This window comes from Epinephelus moara, chromosome 6, assembly GCF_006386435.1.
Source record: "Epinephelus moara isolate mb chromosome 6, YSFRI_EMoa_1.0, whole genome shotgun sequence".
Classification (NCBI taxonomy): domain Eukaryota; kingdom Metazoa; phylum Chordata; class Actinopteri; order Perciformes; family Serranidae; genus Epinephelus; species Epinephelus moara.
In genome coordinates, this window is record NC_065511.1 from 39,445,131 (window position 1) to 39,467,411 (window position 22,281).

At 41.4% G+C, this 22,281-nt stretch overlaps 3 protein-coding genes and 1 long non-coding RNA gene across 7 annotated transcripts; 2 read left to right on the top strand and 2 right to left on the bottom strand.

Moving 5' to 3' along the window:
- Window positions 1-60: 60 nt before the first annotated feature.
- On the bottom strand, window positions 61-5,730 carry decr1 (2,4-dienoyl CoA reductase 1, mitochondrial). The gene is made up of 10 exons (XM_050046705.1): window positions 5,578-5,730; window positions 3,398-3,606; window positions 3,152-3,209; window positions 2,933-3,019; window positions 2,673-2,820; window positions 1,962-2,061; window positions 1,778-1,850; window positions 1,548-1,694; window positions 585-647; window positions 61-398 (listed from the first exon to the last, which is right to left on the bottom strand). Exons 1-10 carry the CDS (start codon window positions 5,653-5,655, stop codon window positions 339-341), a joined length of 1,023 nt encoding a protein of 340 aa, XP_049902662.1. The 5' UTR covers window positions 5,656-5,730; the 3' UTR covers window positions 61-338.
- A 951-nt stretch (window positions 5,731-6,681) lies between these two features.
- On the top strand, window positions 6,682-9,371 carry pmvk (phosphomevalonate kinase). 3 transcript variants are annotated; one of them, XM_050046469.1, is made up of 5 exons: window positions 6,682-6,887; window positions 7,639-7,702; window positions 8,150-8,302; window positions 8,786-8,987; window positions 9,142-9,371. In XM_050046469.1, the coding sequence occupies exons 1-5, from the start codon at window positions 6,793-6,795 to the stop codon at window positions 9,294-9,296; spliced, it is 669 nt and encodes a 222-aa protein (XP_049902426.1). In that variant the 5' UTR covers window positions 6,682-6,792; the 3' UTR covers window positions 9,297-9,371. The 3 variants fall into 3 exon arrangements, with proteins under 3 accessions (XP_049902426.1, XP_049902428.1, XP_049902429.1); XM_050046471.1 differs by having other exon boundaries at window positions 8,822-8,987; XM_050046472.1 differs by having other exon boundaries at window positions 6,685-6,887; window positions 8,858-8,987.
- A 1,595-nt stretch (window positions 9,372-10,966) lies between these two features.
- On the bottom strand, window positions 10,967-20,858 carry LOC126391401 (tropomyosin alpha-3 chain-like). 2 transcript variants are annotated; one of them, XM_050046144.1, is made up of 9 exons: window positions 20,549-20,858; window positions 17,031-17,180; window positions 16,683-16,816; window positions 16,452-16,569; window positions 15,646-15,716; window positions 14,561-14,636; window positions 13,204-13,266; window positions 13,056-13,125; window positions 10,967-12,004 (listed from the first exon to the last, which is right to left on the bottom strand). In XM_050046144.1, the coding sequence occupies exons 2-9, from the start codon at window positions 17,166-17,168 to the stop codon at window positions 11,922-11,924; spliced, it is 753 nt and encodes a 250-aa protein (XP_049902101.1). In that variant the 5' UTR covers window positions 17,169-17,180; window positions 20,549-20,858; the 3' UTR covers window positions 10,967-11,921. The 2 variants fall into 2 exon arrangements, with proteins under 2 accessions (XP_049902101.1, XP_049902100.1); XM_050046143.1 differs by lacking the exon at window positions 14,561-14,636 and adding an exon at window positions 13,914-13,989 and having other exon boundaries at window positions 20,549-20,857.
- LOC126391402 (uncharacterized) lies at window positions 13,273-13,618 on the top strand. Its single transcript, XR_007570079.1, has 2 exons — window positions 13,273-13,508; window positions 13,560-13,618. It is a non-coding gene; the product is annotated as an uncharacterized LOC126391402 (long non-coding RNA).
- Window positions 20,859-22,281: the final 1,423 nt, after the last annotated feature.

A 22,281-nucleotide genomic window follows, 5' to 3' on the forward strand; every position in this document is an offset into this window, starting at 1 on the left:
ATTGTTTATTTATAAACAAACTATTTGATGTTGGAGTGACGTACAGATCTCTCAGACACCTTTAAACAACAGTGACAATGTTTTATTATCAAGCTGCCAGAAACATGAACTTGTGTTTACACTGAGCATGTGCAGTTAGTCATGTGACTGCTTCACCGGCTACAAGCTAACAGGCTAACAGTGTTTTCTGAAAGTAAGGCTCAATCATTTAGTAAAACATCAAAACTCAAGGCAAATATTCATCTGATTCTATCATCATGATGACATCAGCAGGTGGGCGGGTCCACCTGATCCCTGATTTGATTAGTTTTTGTGATCTGATGAAAGTGTTTGTGTTTTTAGGATCCTTTAGTGCTTCTGATCATCGCCTCCATCATCTTCCACTGATCTGGGGTCACCTGAGACACAAACACATTATTTATTATTTTCATCTCTAACACTTTAAATGTAAATCATGACCATGTCAAAAATAAAGTCTGAATCATCATCAACATACATCCTTATTCCAAACTACTAACTGAAATAAAGGAGTGGACACATGTTGGTTTGTATGACTGAGTTATTAATTATTATTGTTCACTCACCCTGCGCAGCTCGTTGAACTCTCCGGCCATTGACACGTATTCTCCTCCATCAAACCGAATCACCTGGAAACAAACAAGGTTATAAAACTTAAACATTTAACATTGGTCAAAACTCTAGTATGGCGTCCAAAATTTCATAAAAACGTCATAGTATAGTATGAAGTCCAAAAGTGCATAAAATCGTCATAGTATAGTATGGCCTCCAAAAGTGCATAAAAACGTCATAGTATAGTATGAAGTCCAAAAGTGCATAAAAACGTCATAGTATGGTATGGCGTCCAAAAGTGCATAAAAACGTCATAGTATGGTATGGCGTCCAAAAGTGCATAAAATCGTCATAGTATAGTATGGCGTCCAAAAGTGCATAAAAACGTCATAGTATGGTATGGCGTCCAAAAGTGCATAAAAACGTCATAGTATAGTATGGCGTCCAAAAGTGCATAAAAACGTCATAGTATGGTATGGCGTCCAAAAGTGCATAAAAACGTCATAGTATAGTATGGCGTCCAAAAGTGCATAAAAACGTCATAGTATAGTATGGCGTCCAAAAGTGCATAAAAACGTCATAGTATAGTATGGCGTCCAAAAGTGCATAAAAACGTCATAGTATAGTATGGCGTCCAAAAGTGCATAAAAACGTCATAGTATAGTATGGCGTCCAATAGTGCATAAAAACGTCATAGTATAGTATGGCGTCCAAAAGTGCATAAAAACGTCATAGTATAGTATGGCGTCCAATAGTGCATAAAAACGTCATAGTATAGTATGGCGTCCAAAAGTGCATAAAAACGTCATAGTATAGTATGAAGTCAAAAAGTGCATAAAAACGTCATAGTATAGTATGAAGTCCAAAATTTCATAAAAACGTCATAGTATAGTATGCCGTCCAAAACTGTAAAACCTCTAATCTAAGATCAGTCTCAACTCTGGTCTAAACTCTGATCCAGGATCAGTCAGACTCACAGCTCCAGACATCCAGGTAGCGTAGTCACTGCTCATGTACGCTGCCAGGTTTGCGATCTCTGCTGGTGTTCCGAGTCGACCTGTTGGGATCCGACCGATCATCGCCTTCTCGAAGGCTCCAGTCGGGTCTAGACGGCTGAACGCCCCCTAAACACAACAAACCACAGGTAAACAACAACAGACAACTGTAGATAAACAAACTTCATTAGCTGTGGTCAGATGGGCAGTACCTTCGTTCTGATTGGTCCAGGCTGGATTATGTTGAACCTGTGGCCATAGCGCCCCCACTCTGCCGCCAGGGACCTGACACACACAACATTAGTGTTACCATGGCAACAATCATAATGACATCATGATAAAGCAGTGAGTGTTAGTTCAGCTGTGTTGAGCTGAGAGGTTAAAGGCCACACTGACTTGTAGAGCGCCTCGACTCCAGCCTTTGCCGACGCACTCGGAACCACGAAACCTGAACCAGACTCAGCGTAGATGGTGGTGATGGCGAGGAAGGACGCACCTGAACAACAACAATAAATACAAACAACAAGAACAGTGGAGCTGAATAGCACAAACAGTAAACAATGTACAATCAACATAAACAATAAAATCACAATAACAACACAAACAACAAATAATAACAAAATCAGACTTTAAATTACTTCTGATCTTTCAGAGACCTCTGACCTTTCTCACTCTGGATCAGTCTCTTAGTGACCTCTGACCTTTCTCACTCTGGATCAGTCTCTAAGTGACCTCTGACCTTTCTGACTGGATCAGTTTCTTTGTGACCTCTGACCTTTCTGGCTCTGGATCAGCCTCAGTGACCTCTGACCTTTCTGACCCTGGATCAGTAACTCAGTAACCTCTGACCTTTCTGACTGGATCAGTCTCTTAGTGACCTCTGACCTTTCTGACCCTGGATCAGTCTCTCAGTGACCTCTGACCTTTCTGACTGGATCAGTTTCTTTGTGACCTCTGACCTTTCTGGCTCTGGATCAGCCTCAGTGACCTCTGACCTTTCTGACCCTGGATCAGTAACTCAGTGACCTCTGACCTTTCTGACTGGATCAGTCTCTTAGTGACCTCTGACCTTTCTGACCCTGGATCAGTCTCTTAGTGACCTCTGACCTTTCTGACTCTGGATCAGCCTCTTGCCCAGCTCCAGGGTAACGAAGGCCGTCCCATTCAGGACAATGTCGGTGATGCTCTTCCAGCCATTTGGCGACAAACGTTCTGACGGACAGACGAAGTTTCCGGCTGCGTTGTTGATGATCACCTGGACCAATCAAGACACACGAGCACTGTCGTCATCAGTAGGTCAGGGTGAGGGTTGGGGAACACATCATGTCAGTGATGGTCCTAACAAATGTGTGCGTGTGTGCTCTTACATCAGGAAGTCCTGTCAGAGTTTCTATCTGGTCGACACAGTGAGAGACGGCCTTTGGATCTTTGACATCACACTGAACCGCATGGACCTGAGACAGAGACAGAGGGGGGACCAGCTCAGACCAGGAGCCTCAGTGATTTATAAAACTGTAAATACATAAAATAAAATGCTGTTTTCTAATGTGTGCTGGTTGGTTCTGGTTCTGGTTCTGGTTCGTCACCTTGTTTCCAGTCTGGCTGCTGATCTCCTCGGCTGTTTGCTGCAGGACGTCCAACTTCCTGAACAAATAACACAAACACAACCTCAGATTCATGAATCATATTTTAAACTATTTTATAAAGTTTATTAAAAGCTCAAAAGTCCAATTTTATCTGATGTTTTCTAGAATTACAAACGTCATCAGTCCATCACATGTATACATACTGATATATATATTAACAGTCAGCAGTGGAGGATGACCTCTGACCTGCTGGCGATGACACACTGAGCTCCCAGCTGTGACAGGGTGGTGGTCATGGCTCGGCCTAGTCCCGTCCCCCCTCCTGTGATGAACGCCACTTTGTTTTTGAAGCTTCCTCCCGGCAGCATGGCGTCTTCAACCGGCGGGAAGAAGCTCGACTGAGGAGGAGCAGAACCGGACTGCTGAGGAAGAACCGCCGAGCTGTGGAACCATGACTGAAAGAACACAGTGTTTGTGAGAGAACAGAAGATACGTGTGTGTGTGTGTGTGTGTGTGTGTGTGTGTGTGTGTGTGAAGAAGTTATATGTATTTACTGTGTAATTTTTTTTTTTTATTGCACTTGGACTAAAAATGAGAATCGAGAACTGGTTCCACTTCAGACCCAGTTATAAATTGTCCGGTCCATCAGAACCGTATCCCTCCAAGCTAAACACTTTCTTTTATTTAACGTCTGTATGTTTTTCTGACAAACGTGCATTACATAACAATGATGCCAAAAACAAAAAACAAACTAAATCAGATCAGAAGTTCAGCCATTTTAGGGAGGCAGCATATAATGATCTCCCAGGACAACTGCACACACTATAACTTATTAGTGACATACTAATTTATGACCTTTTTAAAAAACAAAAAAAATGACATACTATACTGTGACTTAAAATATCTTTTATGACATACTATGACATTTTCAAATGTTTTGACGTACTATGCAATGACTTTTTAAAATATTTTTTATGATTACTATACCATGACTTTTTTTAATTATGACATACTATACTATGACTTATAGTATTATATTTTTTATTTATTTTTTATTTATATTTTTCATAACATACTATTACTTTTTAAAATATTTTGACATACTAACTATATAATGACTTTTTTTTAAAATGGCATACTATATTATGACTTTTTAAAATATTTTTTATGGAGGTACTACACTATGACTTTTTAAAGTACTTTCATGACACACTATACTATATTTTTTTTAATTTATCACATACTACACTATAACTTTTTATTTTTTATGACATACTATACAATGACTTTTTTGAAATAAAAAAATTCTAAATCTAACTTTTTATTTTTTTATGTCATACTACACTATGACTATTTTTTTTTTTAAATTATCACGTACTATGCTAAGACTTTTTGTAAATTATGACATACTATGAATTTTTTTTTAAAAAATGAGATACTACACTATATTTTTTTAATTTATCACATACTACACTATAACTTTTTATTTTTTTGACATACTATACAATGACTTTTTTAAATAAATTAATCTTTTTTCATTTCTAAATATAACTTTATTTTTTATGTCATGCTACACTATGACTTTTTTTTAAATTATGACATACTATGACTTTTTTTTTTTTTTAAAGAGATACTACACTATGACTTTTTAAAGTATCTTTTATGACACACTATACGCCCACTTCTTTATTTCTTTTTCTTAGAAGAGGAACAACTAACAAGAATTAAACATTTAAGTTCTGTCTTTCAACAAATATTACTTATAATAATACAAATATCACTTACGCATGTTAATGTACAGTATCTAATTATCTAAGTTTGTACGGTACAAAGATCGTTGCTGTTGTTCAGCATTGTTGACTTTTTGTTGTGTATTTGTTTTGGGGGATGTGAAGCTGTTGGATATTCTGCTCATCAGCACCTGGGGCTGTATTCACACATGCACATGGGAGAAATTCTCCCTGTAGGCTTTTTCCCGGAAAGTCTTTTCTGAAATCCATTCATGACTTTGTTCTTGACCTTGACCAATAGATCCCTCTCTGAGAGAAAAACCTCAAGGAATATTTCTCCAAACTACCACTTAGTAAATTATTGAAGCTGATTGTGATGGAGAGGCTCATGCTGGTGTTACAGCCCCACCTGGTGTTCAGATCACTGAACAGCTGCAGCTGCAGCTGCAGCCAGAACCAGGCTCCACTTTACCTTCGTGATATTCTACATTTTTCATCAACAGATTTTTAAACACAAAAACAAGTGATACACGAGAAGAGAAAATATTTCACTTCACTGTCAAAGACACTGACAGCTGATTACTGAATGTTTGTTGTTTTGCAGCTTCCCTCTGACGTCACAGTTTGCCGTTTTAAAAACTTTGATTTGTCTTACATATATAAATCTAAATACTAAATACAAAAAAGTTTTCTCACCCTGTGAGCTGCAGTCCTCACTGATCTGAGAAGTTCTCCGCTCCTCCAAAACACAGCTGCCGCCATGTTGTTCAACATCTGATGACCCTTTACCCGGATTATACCAACACGGAGACACAGGGGGGAGAGAGTGGAAAAAATGGGACTTTTCTTCATGCTTTTCTTATGACATCAAATCAAGAACACCTGTGCTTGGTCATGCAAGTGCTCATGGGAAATGCAGTTCACAGCTGTAGTTTTTCTCTTTTTTTTAAAAGATTTTTTTTGGGCATTTTTTGCCTTTAATGGACAGGACAGTTAAGAGTGAAAGGGAGAGAGAGAAAAAGAGAGAGAGAGAGAGAGAGAGGGGGGGGGGGGGGGGGGGGATGACATGCAGCAAAGGGCCACAGGCTGGACTCGAACCCGGGCCGCTGCGGCAACAGCCTTGTACATGGGGCACCTGCTCTACCACTAATCAAAAGAAATAAATAATAGTAGCTACAATCTGTTTATAATCATTTAAATAATAATAAAACATTTATAATATGGACAATAAACTTTGTGGGGGTTTAAGATGAGTTACAATGACTGTTGACAAAATAGATTATGTCTTTATGTGCCGTAAACATTCAGCCCAAGTTTTTTTAGGATCACATAATGTATAAAAATAGCTTCTTTTTTTTTTAATGTATAAAAATATCTATATCACAAGTTTCATGTTTTTATATGTCATAATCGGCATATTTCTACATAATAATAATAGTAGTTATTATTATTATTATTATTATTATTATTATTAGTATGCGAAACAATTTAACTAATTTAAATATCATTTCCATGTCAGAATCAGACGTTATGTCCACATTGACTCCCCCCTCTGTGAGCTGCGGTGGTTCAGTCCACACTGTGACGATGATCACATGTTACCGTAATGTCTCTAACATGTTGCGCCTTCAGAAAAAAAACTCCAGTATTTTTCTGATTCCTCCCCACAAACAAACTTCACATGTCTCCTAAACGATATCTGATCAGTTTAATATCGATCACTGATGTGGGTGAACCATGTTGTGTTTTTAAAATCAGGCTGGCAGTGGTTTTATTTTGAAGTGCTTCCTGTTTGCTCGGACAGTTACGGTACCGGTCCAGTGTGGTCCGACAGTCTGAACACGGAGATGATGATAAGAGGCAGCAGCGGATCGATCAGCAGCAGGTATCGATAGGTGTTATTGATGACAGATGGAGGATCGAGTCTGTGAACCCAAACTGGTTCTGGTCTTCAGCGGGAAGCGGAAGTCCGGAAAGGATTATGTGACGGACCTGATCCACAACCGGTAAAACTGTCCGGGTGGTTTGTTTCTGCCTGTTAGTGAACAGTATTGATCCTGATCATTAATCAATGATTACTGTCAGTGGTTTGTTGCTCTGTGAGTCTCTGATCAGTTATCGATTCAAGCTTTATTGATTTTTTATTTCTGTAAATCTGTTTTTGTTTGTGACGAAACTGAAGCTCTGACCTGAGATCAGAAAACTGCAGTAACTCTGTTTCATTGCAGTACTTTGTAATAGATTAATTCAGTACTTTGTCAGATTACTGCAGTACTTTATGTCCAATTACTGAATACTCTTTGTAATTTTGTTACAGTACTTTTTCTTTCAGATTACTGCAGTACTTTGTCAGATTACCTCAGTACTTCCTGTGAAATTGCTGCAATACTTTATGTCCGATTACTGACATATTTTCTGTCAGACTACTGCAGTACTCTATGTCAAATTATTGCAGTACTTTTTATAGATTACTGCAGTATTTCTCGTTTGATCAAGCCTGCCATGTTGATGCAGTACTTTCTGTTAGATTACTGCAGTACTTTCTGTCATATTGTTGTGGTACTGTCAGATTACTTCGCTGAGTTTAATGCAGTACATTCTGGGAAATTACTTCAGTACTTTATGTCAGATTACTGTAGTATGTTATGTCCAACTTTCTTCAGATTAGCCTACTGTTTCTCAGCTCACCTGGTTCTTCTTCTGTAGTTTTTGTTATTGCACCTGTATGAAGTTTACCTGTTTCTTCTTCTTCTGTAGTTTAGGACCTGATGTTTGCTGCATCCTGCGTCTGTCTGGACCTCTCAAACAGCAGTACGCTCAGGTGAGACACCTGCTGACACACACACACACACACACACACACACACACACACACACACAAACAACACATCACTCGGTTGCTGCGAGTCATGTTAGTTCTGCTGGTTCTGCTGAGTCATGTTAGGCCTGGTGGTTCTGCTGTGTCATGTTAGTTCTGTTGGTTCTGCTTAGTCATGTTAGGTCTGTTGGTTCTGATGTGTCATGTTAGTTCTATTGGTTCTGCTGAGTCATGTTAGTTCTGTTGGTTCTGCTAAGTCATGTTAGTTCTGTTGGTTCTGCTGAGTCATGTTAGTTCTATTGGTTCTGCTTAGTCATGTTAGGTCTGTTGGCTCTGATGTGTCATGTTAGTTCTATTGGTTCTGCTTAGTCATGTTAGGTCTGTTGGTTCTGCTGTGTCATGTTAGTTCTATGGGTTCTGCTGAGTCATGTTAATTCTGCTGGTTCCACAGGAGCACGCTCTGGACCTGGACCAGCTGCTGGGTCCTGGTCTTTATAAGGAGCAGTATCGGGCTGATATGATTCGTTGGGGAGAAGCTCGGCGACGCGAGGACCCCGGATTCTTCTGTCGCCTAGCAACCAGAGGAGCACGACAACCTGTCTGGGTATGTTACCGTCCATCCCTGAGGTCACCGCCTCTTCTTCTTCAATGTTTCTCTGTGTATTTGAAGCTGTTTATGAGACCAGCAGCTTGTACTGATGGGGCCAAACTGTGGCATCAGACCAGTTTACCTTGTTTACCTTGACAACATTGTTTATAGTTTAATCTTGTATAAGGAGAACAGGCTACAGCTGATCTGTAAAAAGCGTATAACAAACATTTGTTCTTCTACCAACAAAGCTGTAACATTTCTGTTGAGCTAATCTTTAATATTCCAAAGATTAACCTTTGCAAGCTGTCGATAAGAAAACAACACATTAGACATAACTTAAATCTAATGTTAAAGGAACAGTGTTTAAGATTTGGGGGATTTGGAGACATCTAGTGGTGAAGACTGCACATTACAACCAGCTGAAGCTTCTGGTTAGAAGTCCTTCAGTGTTCAGGAGGTTTTTACTGTGAGCTGAAATATCTACTGACTGGTCAGGTGGTGAGTGATGCTCTCTGCTCTCTGATTGGTCAGGTGGTGAGTGATGCTCTCTGCTCTCTGATTGGTCAGGTGGTGAGTGATGCGCGGCGGCTGTCAGACCTGCAGTGGTTCTGGTCGGAGTTTCCTCGACAGACTCAAAGTGTCAGAGTTCAGTGTTCAGAGAAAACACGCCAACAGAGGGGGTGGAGCTTCTCCCCAGGTAAGATTACCTGTCTGTCTCTCTGCCTGTGTGTCTTTCAGGCAGCTACAGTAACATTACATCATGTTTAACAAACGTGATTAAAGGCAACAAGAGAAACGGGCAAACATATTTTCAACGTAACAGTTTGCTCATTTACCTGTGTGTCTCTCAGGTGTGGATGATGCAGAGTCAGAGTGCGGGTTGGACAGTGGGGTTAAATTTGATTGGGTGATCACTAATGACGCAGACACCCCCTCGTTAGAAGAGCAGCTGCAGCCAATCCTGAAGCTAGCCAAGGAAGTATCCTCATCATCTTCATCGCACTGAGCAAAAGTTTTATTGATAACTGATGAATGTCACTGTTTTCTCCTTGATGATCAATAAAGTTTTTCTAAGTCTGCAGCTCCGTCACTCTCAGGTTGTTTACATCATTACTTGAAGCAAAGGCTGATGGGAGATTCTCACCTTCTTTTCAGGAAGTAAATAACCCAAAGACATTCAGTTTACTGTCACAGAGTAGAGAAACCAGAACGTATTCACATGTAAGAAGCTGCAAATCTTTTTTTTTCTAACTGAAGCCATTAATCAATTATCAAATCCGTCTGATTAATTTAACAATGGATTAACAGAACTGACAATCAGACAACTGATTAATCACTGCAGCTCTAGAATGAAATAAAATATTTAACTGAGTTAACAGCAATAAATGGTATAAATAATGTAATAAATATTTAAAAAAAAACACATAAAAACTTTAATTTAACGCCCAGTCCTTTTCACTAGCCTGGTGTAGCTGCACATTTTGATAAAAAAAAGGCCTGTCTCAGTTAGAGGCCTGGTCTGGTTGCCAGGCAGTTCATTTTTTAATAGAAGTTCTTCAGATGTATAAAGCCTGGTTAGTGACCACCTTAAATTGTGTCCATTCCTCAATTACCCTTTAAGTTGTTCATTTTCCTTTAGTGTGTAAGGATCCTCTAAACAAAATAATCAAAAGGCTTTTTCTTAAAAATTAATCCAAGTTGTGAGGATGTTTTAACAGGATGAAGTGGTGTAAAGTGCCGTCTGCTGGAGCTAGATCAAATGAATGATTCATAATTGATATATTATCTGAAGCCTAATGTTTATACAAGTAATATCCATACTGGTTTAAATAAATCGTAGAGCTATCGTATAATGAATTGTATTTCCCATCTTTGCTGAGCAACAGTTTTGTGTGAAAGGAATTAAAGGCCTGTCCCAAATATAGGCCTGTTGACCAGTGATATTAGCAAATAACAGCCCGGGCTACTAATTAAGTTTTACAGTACATTTGTAATCATGAGCAATTTTTCTAATCTGTCTTTTTTTGTTTGTTTTTTCAGTGGACTTTTGAATTTAACTTCGTGATCATATTTGGATAATATCTTTCTTAAACATTTTGTTTCACCAACATCTGCAGAAACCACTTACAGTCACGAAGTACATTTACTGCAATTACAATTAAGTATTTCTATTTTATGATACATACTTGTACATTTTACTGCAGTTACTTTTTAAATTTTTGAAAAAATAAATTAAATGTTTTGGTATTAATTAAATAAACTTGTATCCTCCTGAGACCCTGTGTCATCATATGAGGAAATGACATTTTGAGTTTACTTGACCTTATACTTCATTCAATTTAACTTAGACCTTTTGTCCTTGTTCATAGACACTTTTTTGTGCCGTCTGGTGGTAGTAGCCTGATCACACTTTACGGTTGACACTTGTTTATTTTTAATATTTGTACTTTGATCAACAAATGTGACCAATTTTAGCAACAGTAACAAGCTGAGACACTGCTAGTTAGGAAGGAAGGACATTGGGACTTAATTATTGTTAAAAATGTTTAGTTTTCTATACTTACCGGGTCCTACTGATCCCAAATAGCCAGGAGAATTTAAAAATGCATATCAAACAAAAACTCGGGTCTCAGGCAGGTATGTCTGATAATGAATAAAAAACCACAGTGAGTCAGCTTGGACCTAAATACCAGTAACGGTGCTTTTATTTTATAAAATCCTGTCTCATGATTAATTACAATGAGCTGTGACATCAGCACAGTGATGACATCATCACCAGCTTCAGGGTAAAAACATTTCTAAACTTTATTTATTTGTGTCATCAGGGAAAAGGTCGACTGTGTCTGTGATTGGCCCCTGGACTACCATGCACAGTAGTGGAATGCCTCTTTGTGATTGGCTACTTCAAACCACGCCCCCAGGAACCAAACTAAAGATCATTGGCTGACAGGATGTCCGCTCTATAAATCAATCAATCAATTAATCATTAACAAAGTAACAACAAACCATTAAGACAAATACTTCGTTAGTCCTTCATTAGTTCTTTACGAGGGAATGGCTGTAAGTCACTGTTAAACTCCCTTATAGCTCCTTGTCTGGCCTCCTGCACATAATACTGAGGAGGGGGAGGTGGGGGGAGTTGGCACTGTCAGTGAGTGAGGAGGGGGGGAGGAGAAGGAAGAAAGCTGGGAGGGAGGCGGACCTCCAGACACGAGGAGTAAATTAAAGCAACACTCCAAATAAGACTTTAAAAATCAGAGAAGGAATGTGTGAAAGCAGGAATCATTAAGAAGAGGAGGTGAGGGGGGGGGCACTGACTCCTATCTCACATCCACCAGGAGAGGAGGTGCAGAAGAGGGGGAGGAGGTCAAAGAAGGAGGGGGAATGTTTCCTGATGTCAACCAAGCAGCCAGCAAGGGGAGGAGAGGGGGGGGGGTAAGAAGGAGGGGGAGGAATGTTTAACCTCCCAAACGTCCACCAGGAGGAGAGCAGAGGGGAGGTGAGGGGAGTGAGAGTGGGAGGAGAGGAGGAGGAGTCATAGGAATAATTTGGCCACAGAGTCCCTGACGTCCACTTGTCAGGCAGCAGAGGGGGGTGGGAGGAGCAGTGAGGGAGAGGCAGAGGGGGAGGTTCAGCAGGAGTTGAGCTCGTCCATGGTCTGAGTCAGAGTCGCCTGGAGCTCCATGTTGGCGTTTTTGGCCGAAGTCAAAGCCTCTGAAACAAAAAGATCAATTGACAATTACTTCGGGACATTTTAATGATTACTTTGTAATTCGTTCTTTAATATTTAATAATCATCATTAGCCCTGTGGGTCTATCACTTGCACAGACAGGGGCACTGTGAGCCAGGCAGCAGGCAAAATAAAAGGCGAGGAACTGGGCATGTGCACCCCTGACATCACAGAGTGGCTTCAGAGACGTCAAACGTCACCTCTCTGACTGAGGAGGAACCGCACCTAAATACAGTTCGGCTCACCTCCACAAGTAGGGCCGATTCTGGAACCAAACTCCTGGAGAGGGGCTTAACTCTCACTTCCAGAGATGTCCGGGGTCAGAGATGATCTGCTGGAGTAGGAATACTCCTGAGCCCCCAGCTGAGCGCCGCCGTGTTGGAGTTCTCCCCGGGGATTGAGATGATCATCTCTACACGACTGCAAGTCGCTGGGGGGAAGTCTCTGGCTGTTGTTTGTGCCTATGCATTACACAGCAATTCAGAGTGCCTGGCCCTCTTGGGGTCTCTGGGTGGTATCCTGGAGGGGATACTGTCTGAGGACTCTAGTTCTACTGTTTCGACTTCAACGCTACTGTGGGCAACAACACAGAAACCTGGAGGGGGTTGACAGGGGAGAAACAACCCGCCTGATCTGAACTCGAGTGGTGTTTTGTTATTGGACTTCTGTGCTAGTCATGGATTGGCCATAATGAACACCATGTTCGAGCACAGGGTGGTTCATAAGTGTACTTGGTACCAGAACACCCTAGGCCAAAGACTGATGATTGACTCTGTGGTTGTATCATCAGATATGCGTCCATGTGTCTTGGACACTTGAAGAGAGGAGCAAAGCTGTCAACTGATCAACACCCGGTAGTGAGTTGGATCAGATGGCTTCCATTATGATGGCTGCTTGGAGTTTGTGGTCAAAAGGTTGTTGATACAAACTGAGGACTCAAAAAACAGCAGGCACATCCAAAAATGATAAATACTGGGTGCCCCCACTGCTTATTATTATTATTAAAATACTGATAGAAGAACAAACTCTCTCACCTTCCAGACAGTCGATGGTTTTCTCCAGTTTGGCAACTGAACGCTCCGCAGTGTCAGCTCTGGACTCAGCCTGCAACAGGTAATTAACGGGTAAAAACAGGAGGTCGACAGGTAATAAATGAATACAAACAAGGAGTCAGTGTCTCACCTCCGTGAGTTTCCTGGTCAGGTTCTTGATCTCCTCTTCGTACTTGTCTTCCTTCTGAGAGTACTGAGAGCAAGACAGAGACAGACAATCAGAGAACCAGGTGGACTGACACACAGACATCAGCTTATTAAGTATAAGGACACCTTGAAGTCAAATCATGAAAGAGGCTTTAATTTCTCTTCTGCAAACAGGTGGATGTTACAGGTCAGCTTATGGGTAAGTGTAACAGGTCAGCTAACAGGTGATTGTTACAGGTCAGCTAACAGCTAACAGGTGAGTGTAACAGGTCAGCTAACAACTAACAGGTCAGTTAACAACTAACAGGTGAGTGTAACAGGTCAGCTAACAATTAACAGGTCAGCTAACAACTAACAGGTGAGTGTAACAGGTCAGCTAACAACTAACAGGTCAGCTAACAACTAACCGGTCAGTGTAACAGGTCAGTTTATTAGGAACAGGCTGGCTGTTCTTAATACAGGTAAACTCAATTTTTAAATGTGATGACAACATAAGTAATGAAACACCTTTGACAGCATCGGCTGACCTCTAACCTTACTGCAGTGATGTATAAAGCGTAGAGCTGAGTGTGTTGGTACACTGTGACATCACTGCTGGGTCTGACCACACCCATCAGTGATGCTAGGTGGTGAAATATTGAACCAAAAACACCAGTTAAACACTCGTGTTCAAACTGGACCTCCTCCTCCTACCTTCTCAGCCTGGGCCGCCAGAGACTTTGAACTAGTGCAGAGAGTTTTCATCTCCTCCTCCAACATTCGACTCTTGCTGCAGGTCAAAGGTCAAATCAGACGATAGATTGTGTCAAACAGGTGAGTTGTGTTATTTGGTGTCTGGGACTGTTTGAGAGAGCTGGTTTAGTGTTAACTACAGGTTAACTTAAACTCAGTTACTATGGTTACTTAAACGCTTCTAAGGCCAACTTTAATGTACTTTGGTGTCTAGACAGGTGTTGTGTGTAGTTTGTTATGGGACAGGTGTTGTGTGTAGATTGTCGAGGGACAGGTGTTGTGTGTAGTTTGTCGAGGGACAGGTGTGTGTAGTTTGTTGAGGGACAGGTGTTGTGTGTAGATTGTCGAGGGACAGGTGTTGTGTGTAGTTTGTTGTGGGACAGGTGTGGTGTGCAGGTGTGGTGTGTAGTTTGTTGTGGGACAGGTGTGGTGTGTAGTTTGGTGCCTGTGGCAGGTTAAAGTCATGCAGCGAGCAGCAGCAGGAGGAGGAGCTGAAGCAGCAGCTTAAGGTCAGAGGTCATAGGATGCGGCAGGAGGTCAGGAGAAGGAGCTTCTCCTGTTTAAAGGACAGCAAGTGAGTGGGGGGGGGGTCAGGTGACCCTCAGTACCTGGTCCTCAGATGCCTGCAGACTCTTCAATGATTGGTCGTGAACCCTCAACTGCTCCTCCAACCTCCGAACCTTACTATTAGACATACAGATGGCCAGACAGGCAGAAAGACACGCAGCAGGACATGCAGCAGCAGCATCAACATGTTTCCATGGAAACAGACAGGAAGAGAAAGATGGATGGATGCAGTAAAATTAGAGCACTGTTACTGGAGCAGTATGACATCATAATGAGGTCATCAGTCGGATTATTGGTGATATCACATGCACATTCTGCTGAGGAACATCAGCTGTTACTACACCACTGACTCTGACCCTTATTACAAGTTATAAAAACTCATAACTAGGTTATAATAACCGCTCACACTCACACCTGACTTTGTGATGAAGATATTTATATAATATCAGACCTCTGTGGTGATAACGAACGTCAGACTGTGATTGGTCTCATCTACCTGTCTCTCTGTCTCTACCTGTCTGTCTGTCAGCAGTATCAGAGCAGCAGCAGTGTCATGCTGTAAGCAGCTGTTAGACATGCACCTGTGTATAAAATAATCATAATGACAATGCTCTTTGTTTTTATTGTCTTATTTACACACATGTATCAGAATGATTGGTTGCCCCAGCGCAGCACCCTCAGCACAGACCTTTTTCACAGCAGACATTTCGACTTGTCATAGAAGGGAAAGCACAGGTGAAATCAATAACATTAACAGTGACGCAGGTCCATTTAGTGTCCCAGTTAACTTTTCCAGTCAGCGAGCATGCACGATATCAGGGGCTCCACTAAGTGATACGCAGCCACCATTAGTGTTATTAAATACGCCTGTGCATTTCCTACTATGATGTGTCAAGATGTCCGTTGTGGAAAAGGTCTATTTGGGGGTTTGGTGCCTGACACTTCACAAGCTACCAGTCCACACGCAGTACCTGATCCTGCCAGCACTTGAAGCAGCAGCCCTCAGTTTCCCCAAGCAAGGTCCCTCAGGATTGAGCTACTGTTTTACAGTAAGTGTTTATGTGTGTGTGTGTGTGTGTGTGTGTGTGTGTGTGTGTGTGTGTGTGTGTGTGTGCGTGTTATAGACCTTTCTCCCTGCTCGGCTCTGTCTTCAGCTCGGTCCAGGTCTCCTTCCACCATCACCAGTTTCCGAGCGATCTGTCAAACACACAACATGATGTCATAGATCTCTTTGACATGTGATGTTTATACAGGTGATCTGTATTCATGTTCTCTTAAAGAGACAGTACACATTAAATCAGCGTCAGGGTTTGACTGTTGTCCCTTTGATATTCAATTAACATTTATAACAACAAACAGACAAACAGCATGTAAAATCAGAGACAAAGGAAGTCGGCACAATATGAAGCAGCTGGACAGAAGTTAAAAAAACTAAAAGAAGTAAAACGCCAAGAGTATGACATGTTTGTATTCCCTACAACATCTCTCTGAAGCCCCTTTACACTGCCTGTTCTGCTGTATATAAAAATGAATGGCTGCAAAGTGGTGAGGCAGCATTGTCTTGCCTTGAAGCCGGCAGCGCGGCACTTTGTCCTCGTTATATACGTCTTGTACATGAAACATCTGTGTTGTCACTGCGTTTTTTTGTAACACATCTGTCGCCTGCATCCAGGCGCTGTCCCAGTGTCACGCAATAGACTACAGCTACCAAGAAGAGTGGCAGCGCACTATGATCCACCTCACACACAAACCAGCAAACAAACGCTCACCTGACACAATCAAGCAGTTCTGTCTCTCACACATGCAGCACAGTGCTGTACTGCACATGTGCAACTGCACTAATTTCATAGACTAATTAACAGACAGATTTAACAGAGGAGCAGCTCTGTGTCTCTAGTATAATATATAACATTACAGGTGTTGTAAATGTACCTCTTCATATTTGCGGTCGGCCTCCTCAGCGATCTCTTTGGCTTCTCTCAGTTGACTCTCCAGCTGCTCTATCTTCTCTTCATCCTTCAGAGCTCTGTTCTCTTTCACCTTCATACCTCTGACAAGGAGACAGGCAGGGAAGAAGAGATTCATCAGTCCGTCTGGCCTCGCTTGAGAAATAAAGTCTGAAACCTGTAGGTGAGTTTGAGATGTGTCTCAGGTGTGTCAGACCTCTCGCTCTCATCTGCAACCTTTTCCACCTCGTCCAGTTTAAGCAGGGTTTTGGTCAGTCTCTCCTGAACTTGATCCAGGTTATCTTCAACAACCTGCAGACGCCGACTGAGGGACGTCACCTCCGCTTCCGCCTACAAGACACACAGCAGGGAGAAGACAACTCATAGTCGGGTTCACCTCTCTACTGCAGTACACTGTAGTACAGCTTGCATACCACTTCTACTACAGAGTACCACAGAGCAGGCAGTCTCGTCACCTGCAACATACCTCACATTCCTCTTTCAACACATACAAGTATTCAAAGCATCTGACACAACCTGACAGACCCCAGGTGTGTGTGTGTACCTCCTCTCTGCCCTTCTTCTCCTTCTCCACCTCCTTCTGCAGTCTTTCAGCTCGATCCTCTGCCTCCTCCGCCTGCTCCTGCAGCACTTTGATCTTCTTCTTCACCGCATCGATGCTGTTCAATCCCCCGCTCGTCATCTTCTTTTTCTACTGCAGGAGGAGCGTTAGCCATCAGTATTTATATGCAGTGAATGTGTCTAACAGATCTACATGTTCCTCCTTCACCATGAACACACATACTGTACAGTATGAGGATAATAAAGTGGCTTTTGAACATTACAATAAAAAAGATGTTCTGGCAGACACCTAGTTTGGGAACTACAGTTTGGTTGCTTTCCAGTTGTGCTGGTCCGGTCCAGTGTACGAGCTTAAACCAGTTTGATTTAATGCAAACCAGTTGAACCAGCATTTTTCATCACAACACATTCAGGCAAATTAAAAAGTAGCTTATATCAGCAACCCAGTTTTCCAGTAGAGGTGGGAGAGCGGCGCAAGCTGTTTGTTTACTTAAAGGTTCATGTGTGTTTTGAGGTGACGAGAGAGACATAGAAGAGTTAAACCCTGATCACACAGAAAGCATTTTCTAATTGTAATTGATTTTAATGAGAATGAAGCCGTTTGCTCCCTGTTTTTGCGTTGCGACGCGCCTCGTGTTTCTGCACTCTATGCACCTGCCGTTTTTTGCCAGAGCGCTCTGAAACTTCAAATCAGAGCGGAAAAGCGCTCCATGTCATTGCTTTTTTCATCATCTTTTTCCCCCCCGTTGTCCAATCGGATGATTTGAGAGGCGGGTCTTCTGTGGTGGTCACGAAAACAAGTTCCCAGTTGGTAAACAATGGAGGAGAAACTGGTGGTAGTGGTTGCTGGATACCCAGAGCTATACGGCCGATGATAGACAGCAGGTTGTCAAACTGCCCCTGAGTCATCCTAAAATATGCCTGGAAACAGCCATCACGGAGACGAAGCTCCTGGACCAACTGGTGGTACTCCCCGTGATCCAACCTCTTTTTTAGGGTCTCATGTACCCACACAGATCTCTGTTTATCTGCTGACAGCCTCTCACCTTCAACCAGAGCTACAGACAGTACCCTCTGCCTCAACATTTTAGGTATGAGATACTTATTACTGTGAGAAAAAACAGCAAGCTGGTGGCATTCAGTTTTATTCTATTTTTTTTTAAAGGCAGTCCAATGCACTTCATGTTTTGCAAACATGAACACAATACTTCTAATAATAATAATTCTGCATTTCAACTCCACTGTGGCACTTTCAAAGCAAGCAAAAGGAATAAATAGAAACAGCAACTGACAAAAGTTCAGCTAAAAACAGCACACATGTTGCAGTGCTAGTTTTCTTAAGATACTAACTCTGTCATGTCTCCTCTCGTCAACCCAAACATCACATGAACTTTCTAGTAAACAAACGCAGCGTGTGCAGCTCTGCCCCTCCCACCTCTACTGAAATTTAATCTCCTTCATGTTGCCATGCTCAGGTCACCCACCACCTGTCAGACACTGAGGCTCTGTTAATCTGTTTATAAACATAACATAATGTTCATCAAGTTGTCATATTGCTTATTACTAACACAATGCAACTTGAATGACGTCATCAGCACAGGTTGCTGATGGAGGCGACTTTTAAATTTGCCATACATTCCATAATGACCAATTCCTGTTCAGCCTGTTTATATAAAATCAAACCGGTATTAGCTTGTGCACCAGCCTGAACCGGCATAACAGGAAATCAAGCCAACTCTACTGAGTATTGTGGTAACATATATTGCAATTTATTACCTTTTTTCAACTGCAAATTATGTCAGCATCTGATATTTATCTAATAAAATAAAGTTTCCAGAAAATAAAAAGCACATTGTAATTCTGTAAAATGTCTATTTATGACCAAAGTATTTATCAGCCTGACATTAAAATGGCTAAAATATAAATGTGTTGCACTGCATGTTGGTTTAAGTGGTGCTCCTAATATTTTCAGAGGGGAGCAGCACTGCTACAAGTGGAGCAGTTAGTCTGGAGCCCTGAATTAGGTCACTGATTTTATTGTTGCATGAACTTACTGTTTGTATTTAAACCACACCTGAGAACAAGATAAACGCTTTTACAGTTTAAATATGGACAGACTTTAGTTTCACATTCACAGAACTGATTATAAAGACTAAACAAGAGATTTTAGTTTCAGTGTGACTCTGCTCTATTTAGTATTTAAACAAATTAAAACCAGCGACTGATTAAAATGTTATTTTATAAACACAACTGCACCTTTAACTGCATATCTAATTATCTTGAAGAACCTATATCCTGTCTAGGGCTGTAAAAAAGAATTTTAATTAATAATTTCTGAGTTTTTTTCTTTAGGTAAATAAAAGAAAGTATATCAGAAGCTGAAATAAGTCAAATTTGGTCATTTTTGTTTGACAAATGTCTTGAACTATTAATTGACAAAATCAAATAGCTGCAGATTAATAGTGTAGTACTGTCAGTCTACTGCTGATTATTTGACTCACTGTTTCAGATAAGATCAAATCAGTTACATCACCAGCTGTCCCACTAAACCTGAAAAACCTGAAGGAGATGAGAATGGTCTTGCTGGGTGTCAGTCAACAACGCTGTTCACTGATTCTTAAAAATGTTTACATCAACATGTTCACAGGTGTTGGAACGTTTCACTAAAACATGTATACTGTCACAGAATAATTGCTTGTGTCTGAACTAAAGTGACTGAACTAAATAGAATAATTGAAACAAAGTTTATTATAGTAACACTGTCTCCTGTGTGTTAATAAAACAGCTGTCATATATAGTATTTACAGCACCTGTATGTTGTATATGTCTGTTCTATGTTGATCTGTCTGGTAACTCACTGATTATAATCTATTTATTGTATATTATATTATATTAAACCACTGATGAATCAATGTCTGACACAAAGTTTCCAGTTGAGCATTGCAGTCCAACTCCAACAGGTTTCCAACAAACAAACAGTGACATCCAGAACCATGAGTAGCTATTGCAGCAGCGTGGTGTGTATGTGCGTGTGTGTAAGTATGTGTGTATGTGTGTGGGTGGTTGGTCAAAAATTGCTGACCTTCTGGGTGGAACCCCTAACATGACAAAGATTAATTCCTATTTAATTACAGATCAGAGCGCTTACGTGCTCCTACAATCTTATATTTATTGTATATTATCATTATTATACATTAAAATAATATTATGCTTATTGCACATTCTAATGTATATTTAATATTATATTGTACATTTATTGTATGTCACGTCGCAGAGCTACTTAAAATACCATTATATATTTAAGGCATGTTGTATTATATATTGGCTGTATATTTTGCATGTATAATTTGTCAGTGTGACGTGTTGTTGTTCTGTAATTAGCACGTTAGCTCCTAATGCTAACAGGGGACCACCGCCCTGTTAGCCTGTTAGCATGCTAGCGCCCAGTGTTCGGAGAGCCAACGGAAAGCAGGTGATGTGTACCTGAGCGATTCCTCTCACCTGTCTGAGTCCTCTGGAGAAAAGACACCTGCTGCTGGAGCCCGACTTCACCTGACACCGTCACTTCCCTGTTAGCAGGCAGGTGAACTAGCCGTTAGCGGGCTAACTGGGCGAGTTACCGGAGAAAGTTTCACAAACAGCGGACAAACTGCGGCTCGTTGTCGGTCTGAACCGGGTTCGTGGCTCAGAGTTAGGTGGTCCTGCTGTCAGGTTCACGTCCCGCTGGTTCTGGTCCTGAATCTGGTTCTGGTTCTAGTTTCAGCCGCTTCCTCATCCAGCCAACTCCCGACTGAGGAGAACTCCACCTTCTTCCGGGTTAAATTCCCTCCACAGGAAGTGACGCGACAACGAGGATCTTTTCAAATTTAAAGTGACTTAAAACATAACTAACAGGAATAAATCTCTTTTTTCCCCCAAAGTGGTTGTTAAGAAATGTCTTTAACGTTTTGTCATATTTTGACAAACACGACTGTATATTATCCTTTGAGCTTTTATAACCATATTCACTTGAGTGCAGCACAAAGACATGATATTTAATGCTCAAACTAGTATCCTTTATTGCTTTTTGTAAATATACGCTCATTCTGAATTTGATGCCTGCAACACATCCCAAAAAGTTTGGACAGGGGTAACAAAAGATTGGGAAATTTGTGTACTGCTCAAAAAACACTTGTTTGAAACGCCCCACAGTTAAACAGGTTAACTGGTAACAGGACTGTATCATGACTGGGTATTAAAGGGCATCCTCGAGAGCCTCAGTCGTTCACAAGCAAGGATGGCGCAAGGTTCACTGCATTGTGAAAAACTGTGTGGGGCAACAGTCTAACAGTTTAATAGCGTTTCTCAACGCAGTTGCAAAGAATTTAGAATTTCACCATCTACAATCGTAATATAAAAAAGATTCAGTGTTATGGGGCAAAGCTAAAAACCAGTATTAATTGCCCATGACCTTTGACCCCTCAGATGGCAGGGCATTAAAACCAACATGACTGCATAAAGGATATTTCTACATGGGCTCAGGAGCACTCTGGAAAACCACTGTCAGTGAACACATCGCTGCATCTACAAATGACAGTTCAGACTCTACCATGCAAAGTGAACGCCAGATATCAACAACATCTAGAAACAGCGCCCACTTCTCTGAGCGGAGCTAATCAGACCAGTTGCTGTGGTCTGACCAGTCCACCAAGCTAAAGAGGAAAAGGACCATCCAGATTGTTACCAGCTCAAAGTTCAAAGCCAGTGTCTGTGATGGTATGGAGGTGTGTTAGTGCCCATGGCATCATGTGTAACTTCACATCTGTGAAGGCACTGTTAACGCTAAAAGGTACATACAAGTTTTGGAGCAACATATACTGCCATCAAGACGACGTCTTTTTCAGGGACGTCCCTGCTTATTCCAGCAAGACACTGAGACACACTGTGCACATGCTCTGTCAGCGTGGCTTCGTAGTGACAGAGTGCAGGTACCAGACTGACCTGTCTGCAGCCCAGACCTGTCTGTTTTACATGTATGGTGCATAATGAAGCGCAAAACACGGTGACAGAGTCCCCAGGCTGTTGAGACACTGAAGTCGTATATGCAGCATAAATGGGAAAAATTTTGACTTTCAAAACTTCAACAGTCCGTGTCCTCAGTTCCCGTACACTTACTAAGTGTTGTTGAAAGAAAAGGTGATGTCACACAGTGGGAAACATGACACTGTCCTGACTTTGTTGTAACATGTCGCAGG

Excerpts from the sequence above, each read along its gene's own strand:
- decr1 (XM_050046705.1), bottom strand. The coding sequence starts at position 5,655 with ATGTTGAACAACATGGCGGCAGCTGTGTTTTGGAGGAGCGGAGAACTT. Across the intron at positions 3,607-5,577 it reads TGAGGACTGCAGCTCACAGG|TCATGGTTCCACAGCTCGGC; the intron begins GTGAGAAAACTT and ends GTGTTCTTTCAG. Across the intron at positions 2,821-2,932 it reads CTCTGACAGGACTTCCTGAT|GTGATCATCAACAACGCAGC; the intron begins GTAAGAGCACAC and ends TGATTGGTCCAG.
- pmvk (XM_050046469.1), top strand. The coding sequence starts at position 6,793 with ATGGAGGATCGAGTCTGTGAACCCAAACTGGTTCTGGTCTTCAGCGGG. Across the intron at positions 6,888-7,638 it reads ACGGACCTGATCCACAACCG|TTTAGGACCTGATGTTTGCT; the intron begins GTAAAACTGTCC and ends CTTCTTCTGTAG. Across the intron at positions 8,988-9,141 it reads GGGGTGGAGCTTCTCCCCAG|GTGTGGATGATGCAGAGTCA; the intron begins GTAAGATTACCT and ends TGTGTCTCTCAG.
- LOC126391401 (XM_050046144.1), bottom strand. The coding sequence starts at position 17,168 with ATGACGAGCGGGGGATTGAACAGCATCGATGCGGTGAAGAAGAAGATC. Across the intron at positions 13,126-13,203 it reads TGACCAGGAAACTCACGGAG|GCTGAGTCCAGAGCTGACAC; the intron begins GTGAGACACTGA and ends TACCTGTTGCAG. Across the intron at positions 12,005-13,055 it reads AACCATCGACTGTCTGGAAG|AGGCTTTGACTTCGGCCAAA; the intron begins GTGAGAGAGTTT and ends TTTTTGTTTCAG.